The 9,097-nt window shown below is 43.8% G+C and overlaps 1 protein-coding gene across 1 annotated transcript; it reads right to left on the bottom strand.

The window, feature by feature from the left end:
- Positions 1–730: 730 nt before the first annotated feature.
- On the bottom strand, positions 731–2,800 carry SST (somatostatin). The gene is made up of 2 exons (XM_059388030.1): positions 1,876–2,800; positions 731–1,039 (listed from the first exon to the last, which is right to left on the bottom strand). Exons 1-2 carry the CDS (start codon positions 2,011–2,013, stop codon positions 827–829), a joined length of 351 nt encoding a protein of 116 aa, XP_059244013.1. The 5' UTR covers positions 2,014–2,800; the 3' UTR covers positions 731–826.
- Between the last annotated feature and the right edge of the window lie 6,297 nt (positions 2,801–9,097).

Here is a 9,097-nt window from a genome sequence, read left to right as displayed (position 1 = left end):
AATAGATAGCATTCACCGAGTAAACTAATACTCATGTTTTTTGCAACCCATACTACTCTCATCTGCAAATTTAGAGCAAAAGTAATATCTTCCCCTGAGAAAAAAATTTAAGAGCTTCCTTTTAAAACATGGGCAGCCTTGTTCAGTTATGGAGAGGATTGTCAAAGAAGATACAAAGGCAGTGGTGTTTCTGTAGATAAATGTCCACAAATAAACAATTTTTTAAAGACTCAATACTACATTTTAGCTATTTAAGCCAGCTTCTTTCCCTCAGCTTCTAAATGATTCCTCCATTCCATTTTTCATGTGTTTTACATATTAGCCTGGTGGATAGTTGGATATTTCAGCCTGCTTACCCATTTACCCATAAATACTCATTTCAATATCTAATTTTAGTTGTATTTAATATGCAATTGGTATTTGCTGCAGCCTTACCCAATAATTGCCACTGAGTTAAAGTTAGAATTCATAGAGTTATTTGAAATTATTTGTTTGAAATGACCCAAACTCTAAGGCTTTCCATTTAGGACAGAACCTTTATTACCACAGTGAATTTTAAATATTATGTCTGTGAGATTTCGAGTGCCTAAATCAAGTAACTTGACTGAAATCACAACTGAAACTAATCCCATATTATTGAACAAAAAGATACACAACGAGAAATCAAATTTTTGTTTTTCATAATTTCACCATAATTTTATTTGGTATTTACAGTCTTCAATTTCTAATGCAAGGGTCTTGCTGAGGACTGGGGGATTAGGGAAGAGGGATGAGGTTTGGAGGAAAGGAATCAGAGGTCTTGTATGGACAACAATAATTAATAAAGTTAACAGGATGTGAAAGTCTTCCAGAAGAAATTCTTGCAGCCAGCTTTGCGTTCTCGGGGTGCCATGGCAGGGTTTGAGTTAGCAGATCTCTGCAGTTCCAGCCTCATTTCATCCTGCTCAGCAGCCTGGGACAAATCTTCAGGTTCCAGGGCATCGTTCTCTGTCTGGTTAGGTTCAGACAGCAGCTCCGCCAAGAAGTACTTGGCCAGTTCCTGTAGAGGGTAGAAAGGATATAGAGAGAAGGGATGAGGATGATGGTGGGTGCTGGAGAAAAAGAAATGGCAAAGCCTAACTTGGGAAGCAGATTCAGCTACACCCCAAACCCAATTTTCACAGCTGTTCACTTTTGCACAGTTAAAATCAGTTGAGGATATAAAAATAAGGGTAGTTGCTATAATCACCGAGTTACACAGATACACTAAAAACACTCAAATGTTTCTGCGTGCTTCCTGCCTCTATAGATGTAACACATGCATACACACAAATAGAAGATTGTTAATACAGTTTTGCAAAGATAATATAGTGCCAACAGTTTAATTCAATTTCAATTCCCAGCTCATGAGCTACACACTGGAATTGTTCTTACCGTTTTTGCTAAGTTAACTGTGGAGAACGAGATCTTTCACAATCTTAAACATACTGTGTTTTGTCTGCAGGGTGCCCTTTAGCAACGTGGAGGGAGGAACTCCTCAGGAAGGGAGCCTTCAGAGGGCCGCTCTTTTTCAGCACCTGGGCCAGCACCTCCGCGTTCAGCCCTGCGGGATGGCTGCCTCATCCCTGCTCAGCTACCCGGGTCTTGGGATTTTCTTGAATGCCAGAGAACTTACCTGAACTGTGACCGACCGCGCTGACCAGGAAAAAAGAGAGATAAGAGGAGATTCTGGACTTCGAAAGTTTTCCTGAGAGCTTTGGGAGCTGAGGGACCCAGAAGAGCACCGAAACTCTTCAGGAGCACCTCCTAAATCCACCCAAAGGGGTAGGGTAAAGGCTAAGAGAAGATTGAGGGATTCGGGAGAGGGAGGGGAAGACGTCGAGGAAGTCTCCTTACCTGCTTCCCCGCGGCAGCAGCCAGGGACTTCTGCAGAAATTGACGGAGTCGGGGATCCGAGGGCGCGCCGGTGACACCGCCCAGAGCCAGGACAATGGACAGCGCGGCCAGCGCGCACTGGAGGCGGCAGGACAGCATCTCCGCGCCGGGGAAGCCAAGCGAGAGGACGGTTGGTCAAACTCTAGGAGAGGATCCGCAGGCAGCAGCGATAGCTCTGAAACTCGCCACTCCTAAAGCGGCTTGTGTGCTCTCCACCGGCTCCCCGCTTTTTAAACTCTCTCTCTGACGTCAGACGAGGAGGCGCCCCCAGATCTCACCAGCGCTTTTACGCACCATTACCCTCGTGAAATCAATCACAGAAGTAAGAGGAGGCTACACAATCCAAAGTGGTTTACTTAAAAAAAAAAAAAAATTATAATCCTTCACCTACATAGGCCCACATGATTTTACACATACCACAGTATCTATACAATCTTTTATATTGTCACTGCTGTGCACACGCACATTCCATGATTTCACTCATACACATGCACACGCACACACTAAATTACACATAAACCCCCAGCCTTGGAAGAAGCAAATGCTCCATCACACACCCCTGCAGACACAGAATATACCCAAACAACTCTGTCTTTCATCATACTCAAACATTTTAAGAGGGTCAGACAAATGCTAAAGTGTTTGTGTGGGAGAAGGGGGGATTCAGAATCATTCTTCTAAAAACAGATTTGAGATGGAATGTGGATGTTAGGAGTGAATCATTTCTTTCTCCATTATCTCTGTGAAAAAGTCTTGGAAATTAAGATGTGATGGATTCTACAAGAACTTCAGTTATTTCTACACCGGTGGAGAAAGTACCTGAGCCTCACCCTCCATCCCACTTTCTCAGCAGCTACAAGATTTCTGGTCTGCCTGCCTTTCTTCTGTGACAAAATATATTAAATATTTAAAAAGTGAGCCTGACTCCATTTTGGTGCCTCGAAACCTGGAGCTGGAAAGCGATCTCAGAAACCATCTACTAAACCTCAGAGTTGCTGAGTCTAGTGATGGGTAGTGCAATGCTCTGGCCCAAATGTTGCACAGCTTCAGCAAGGGCAAGATCTCCACATTTCAAGACCAGGGGTCTTCTCACTCAGCTCTAAGGTATCTATCAGATCCCTGGCCAGGAGGATCAGTTTTAGGTCAAGGACCCCCCACTCTGAACATGCAAAATCCAAGAACCCCCTGAACACATGTGACCACTATTCTGTGTCTATGTGGCAAGAGAATCAATAGATTCTTGGTCAGATCCAGAACTCCCCTGATCCCCACACACATTAAAAGGAAAGTTAAGAAATACTGTCCTAGAATTATGGTTGTAGTCTGGTTGGATGTTTGGTGTCCAGACCAGAGTTTCAACAGCTTCCCCCCCACCCGAAATAATTTGTTATCAAGGAAGAACTAGCTAATGTCCCAGCATGAACTAGATGATCTCTGCAGGCTCTTCCAGGGCTAACAGAGTATGTCCTTCAAGCTCATCAAAAGCTAAAAAGATATTCTCTGTCTCCAGGATTCAAGTGAATCAAAGAACTTCACCAATCCTGTCCCCAGCCATGCATCTTGTATATATTCTCAATACTGAGACCAAAACTACCATGTTCAAAGGCAGGAGGGTTTTGGAGGTATCCTGAATGGCTTGGAGAATTGTCACCATGTTCTTTTGTGTCTGTAGGCCAAGGCTGTGAGAAAGTCCACAAGGAGTGTTAACGTTTCCAGGGTTTGGCAGGTCCAGACAAGGCCAGCCACAACTGGGGCATTAAAAAGTCACTCACATGTGCTGGAATAGTCTAGGAGGACAATGAATCTGGGACAGAGGAACCCAACTTAGGAACTATATGTTCTTTTTCTCTATATATCCTGGAAACTCCTTGGCCCCTGACAGGAGACTCAGAATCCAGTTATATCAGCCCAACTGTCCACAGGCACCATTCCCCCTCAACGCCCCAAATAATCTCATATCTCTTCTGGCCGAGACTTGGTCCTTGGTAGCCCCACTGAATAGAGAAGAAGAGTTTTCCTATAACAGCAGCCATCCCAGGAACAAATTGCAGCCCCACTCCCTTGCTCTGTGCTCTGGGATCTCTATGACTTCCCCTCCCCAGACTCCTGCTCCTCTCTTCCCATGTCCTTATCCTCTGCCTCTGTCCTTGCTTCTCATTCCTCTTTCTCCTTTTCCCTAACCTTTCTCTGACTTTCTCTCGGGATCTTTCCTATTCTATCTTTTTGTTTTCTCTCTATGCCCCCTCTCCTCACTCCTCTTCGTAGCTCTCCCTCTCTGCCATCATTTTCTGACTTCAGTCTGGTTAGAGCTGGCTCTCTCTCTCCTTCTCTGCACTTCCCTTCCCATCCAGCCTGGCTGATAACTATCTACCCCAACCTCTGCCTCTAGCCTCTCCCTCCCTCTCCTGCTTCTCAGGAAAAGTACTCAAGGTGTCTAGCTATGTAAATACTTACATGGGAGTAGTTGGGTCATGTTACTTCCTTCATAGCCCTGCTGAAGTGCTAGGGCTGTGGATAAGTTGATTTCTGGTATTTATTTTTGTTTGGTTTTGTTTTATAATCCTTGCATTGTTAAACATCTAAGAACCACTGGAGAAGAGAAGCCAGGACAAAAGGGGACAGGAATTCTTCCATGATCAAGCTTTGCATAAACATTGATGTAGCCCAGAGAGGAACCTCATACCTCCCTAACCTAAGCCCTCTGCAGCCAACCCCCAGAGCTTTTCTTCCAAGTACCAAAGCCTGGGAGGGGGAGAGGTTTGTGGTTGTACTGAGGAGCTATTTCAGCCCTTGGTCCCCAGGAATCACCTCTCCCCATCCTTATGCAGCCCTCTGTGGTTCACAAAGTACTTCCTCATCTGCACATTAGGGCATGCTAGCCCAATCTCCCAAAGAAGAAAATTAAGGGTCTGAGAGCATAAGTGTCTTTCACAGAGGCTCGCAACCAGGAAGTGGCAAAATCAGAGGGAGGGTGTTATTCCATGTTAGAATGTTTCACACCCCCCCCTTGTTCTTAGGATGCAAGAGATACCTGGCTGAACAGCCTGCAGCCAGGAGCCAAGTGTCTACAGAAAGCATCCAGGTCTCTTCCATGTGATAGATACCTGGAAGCAATATCCCATCACCCTATGAAATGTACATTTGGGGGTGACTACTTGCCAATATGAGGCATAGAAACCCATTTTAATGAGAAAGAGTAAATTGTAAGCAGATATAGATGCTCAACCTTCAGCAATGCAGGGATGTACAAAGTGTCTGTACTGGGAGTTGAGAGACGTGGGTTCCAGTTCTGGATCTGCCGTGGTCCAGCTTGCCATTGCTTTCCTCATCTGCAAGATAAAAGGCTTGATAGGTAATTTTTGTGGTTCCTTCCAGCCTTAAAAATCAAAGAGTTTAAGTTCGAAGAAGTAAAGGGACAAAGTAGACTGCATTGTGATATAAAAATGCTGTTTCTTTCTCAAAATGAGGACTTTATATGGAAAAAGATTCTGGCTTTTATATAATATGAAGGAGGAGGCCAGTGCAGTGAACCTTTCATAGGCCTGTTAGAAAGAACATTTGCTCTTGAGTCTTGCTTCTGCTACTGACCTGCCCTCCCCACTCTGGACCTCAGTTTCTCCTTCTGTAAAATTGATTCACTCAAATTCTTTGCACACATAAGTACTGAGAATCTGCACTGCTGAGAGGTCAATGATTTAGCAGTGAACTAGATAGACAAAGTCCTACTAAAGGAGACAAAACATAACCACATCAAATAATTAATATGCGTCCAAATTGATAAACATTAATGCAAGATATAGAGTGTGAAGGTTAGAGAATATCTTTCTGAGGAGGAAATATTTAAGCATTTAATATTTAAGCATTAAGCATTTCCTCTGAGGAGGAAGCATTTAAGCATATTAAGAAATATTTCCTCCTCCTAAGGAGGAAATATTTAAGGAAATATTTAAGATGCCTGAATGAGGTGAAGGAGCTAGCCATGTAAATATCTGCAACAAGACATTTCCTTGTCAGGTGGAAGAATAGTCAGTGCAAAGGCCCTGAGGTGGAAGCATGCTTGGTACATTCAAATATCAGCAACTAGATATCTAGTTGTTAAATATCTAGGCAAGGGCACTAGAACAGAGTAAGTGAATCAGAGAGGGCTAGCAGATGAGGCCAGCCAGCCAGGCAGGAGTCAGATCACATAGAACCTTGAAGGCTCTGTTAAGGAAATATTTCCTGGGGAGGGTAGGTTTGAGTAAGGGACTGACCTGATTTGATATTTTGAAACTAATGCCTTCTGCTAAGCAAAGAATTAATTGTAGAAGGGCAGGCATAGAAGCAGAGGCATAGCCTAAGAATCATTTAAGAGAAAACGGGAGTCAGAATGGAAGGGACACATTCTCCTTTAAAGAGTAGTGGCCCAACTGGTTGGCTGAACATAAAGGCATTTCATACCTCCCCAACCCAGGCCTCCAACAACAAGCCCCCCGGGGCCTGTATCCTTGAAAGAGGAGGTAGTTTGTGTTTATTATTGGGGACCATATTCCCCAGACTAATTCAGGCCAGAGAAGATGGCATTCAGGGCTGGAGTGATAGCCATGAGGGAAATGGGGCCTGATTAGGTTTGAAGGACATGCTGATGGCTTGTTTGGATATCAAGTTAAGGAAATGAGAAGAACCACTGGTAATCCCAAAAGACTAATCCAGACATTCTCTAAAATGTCTTCAAATCCCACAGATTCCTGAGAGTACAGGAAGTGAGTTTCTGACGAAGATTTCTGGATATTTTGCAAATGAAAAGCCATTTTATTTCCCAATCAGAAGAGGGTGAAAGGGGCACCTGGGTGGCTTGATCAGTTAAGCATCTATCTTTCTTGACTTTGGCTCAGGTCCTGATCTCAGGGTCGTGAGACGGAGTTCTGTGTTGGATCTGTGCTCACTGTGGAGTCTGTTTGAGATTCTCTTCCTCTCTCTCTACCCTTCCTGCTTGTGCTCTCTCTCTCTCTCTCTCTCTCTCTCAAACAAATAAATCTTAAAAGAAGAAAGATGAGGAAGGGGAGGAGGAAGAGGAGGAGGAGAGAATTTCAGGCTGTGGGAAAAGCAACATGGAATCAGAAAAGAGTCCTGGCTTGGATGTCTGAGGCCCCTAGACCTAAGTTCTCAGTTTTCTCCTGCTTCAAAGGGGTGTGATAATCCTTGCTTTTGCTAAAATAGGATTTAAGAACCAGCTCAGACAATGTAAGAGAAAGTGCTTGGTAACCCATAACACATGGTAAAAAATAAAGGCCTGTTTTTGTTGTTGTTACTCAGAGGAAGACAGCCAGTTGTGAGCCAAAAGGTGATAAAAATGAACCAGGTTTTGGGTGCTCATTGTCCCTGCTTATGCTCTGACCTGCCAAGGGAAGCAGGCGTGCCTCACACTGAGCACACGTGATTTGAAGGCCTAGGAAGATCTCTTCCATAGAAATCCAGCACACAGATACTGGAATTAATTCATTAGAAAATAGTCTCTTTTCTTTTATATACTTTTCCTTGGAGACATAGACCTCAAAACTCCATAGCTATTAACACTTTAGTGTGAATTCATTTATTGAATTGTCTCAGATTTATAGCTGTCTCAAGGTTTGACTTAAGTTGGGAGGAGACCAATTTGGAGTATATGACCCACCTAATAGAGGGCAAACTTGGTGGTTTGTGGCTTGGGTGATGGGGTCGTCTACGGTGAGCATGCAGACTTCTTGCCAAATGGTAGAGTACAGGAGAATTCCATAGGTACCTTCCTTCTATAGCAACCCTGTCACCGTGGAGCCCTAGAATGAAAACTTACAATCCTCTAAGGGCTTCTGTTGGGCTGCACTTCAGTTGGCAGAGTCCCAGCTCATGCCTCTATAGTTGCTGATGGTAGAGGAGTCAGACTTGCCTGCCAAATTGGCTTTCACCAACTTCTACAAAGCCTGGCCTAATGAGACTGTATGAGATAATGAAGCATGAGTGTGTTAATGAATGAAGGCTGTAAGGTTAACTTTTTCCATGAGAGAGACTGGGTGGTGACATCTCAGACTGGTCTCTTGCAGAATTTTTCTGTCTGGTCTCTATCCTGTCACTTTCCAGTTCAAAAGGTTTCAATGACTCCCCAGTACCAAGCACTTCAAATTCAAGCAGATCAGCCTGACAGTCATGTTCCTCAGTCCCTGACTTTCCTGGTCAGTGTCACTCTGTGTCGCTCTTTGTATCCCAGGCCTCCCAGTACCTCAGCCACCTGCTCATTCCTCTACACACCCTGAAGTGTCTTGAATCCATTTGTATGCACACACACCTCCCTCCACCTGGAACACATATCTGTTGACATAGGACAACTTATTCTAAGATGTTTACAAGAGTCTTTTAGAATCAATATGGCCTTCTCCTGTGCTCCTAGTAGAGACTCTCACAGATCACTTTATATTTCCATTTCTTGGGAATCTGTAAGAAGAGGAGAAACCTTGTCTCAGCTGTGTTTGTATCCTCCTCGGAGACCATAAAAATGTGAAGTACAGAGTAGTCCATAAAAAATATATGTTGGGATGAAGATAAACTTCTCTCTCCTTCTATGTGAGGTCTCTATGGATTCTGTAGGTAGGATAAACATCATGAACCTCATGAACATCATAACTGTGACTACAAGAAGTTCTAAGACTATTAGAAAACAGTCTCTTTTCTTTTGTATGCTCTGTATATCCCAACCCTAGACTGCTGACACTCTCAGGAACACATATCCATGCAGCCTTAGTCCTCCCTGAGCTTCAGAAAGAGAAACCTTTAAACACTGCTCAGTATAATTGTTCCTATATGCCATGAATGACGTGAAGGCATAATACAAAAATGTTAACATAGTGACTGAAAATTTAAGAGTTTTTACATCTCTTGAAAGGCCTAAGGAGGACATATCCATGATCACTGACATGGGCATATGTCCATGGCACACCATAGGAGTGAAGAGCAGTGTGAGCCCGTGTGCCACATTTAATGGAGTGTGTTAGTATCAAGTGGCCAAGGCAACAGAGGGCCCAGGTTACACAGCATGCAGCTGGGCTGATGTCACAACTCTTTCTGCCACTCCAACATTTCCCATCCCACTAGATGTAGGTAAGGAAACTTTGTCCCTAATTCTCCTCTCAATTTCCCCTTCTCATCGTGACTCCATCAGTCTTCCCAGAAG

The sequence above is a fragment of the Mustela nigripes genome, chromosome 2 (assembly GCF_022355385.1).
Source record: "Mustela nigripes isolate SB6536 chromosome 2, MUSNIG.SB6536, whole genome shotgun sequence".
Taxonomy (NCBI): Eukaryota; Metazoa; Chordata; class Mammalia; order Carnivora; family Mustelidae; genus Mustela; species Mustela nigripes.
Note: the sequence above shows the minus strand (reverse complement) of the source record. Positions and strands in the feature narration are given on the sequence as shown.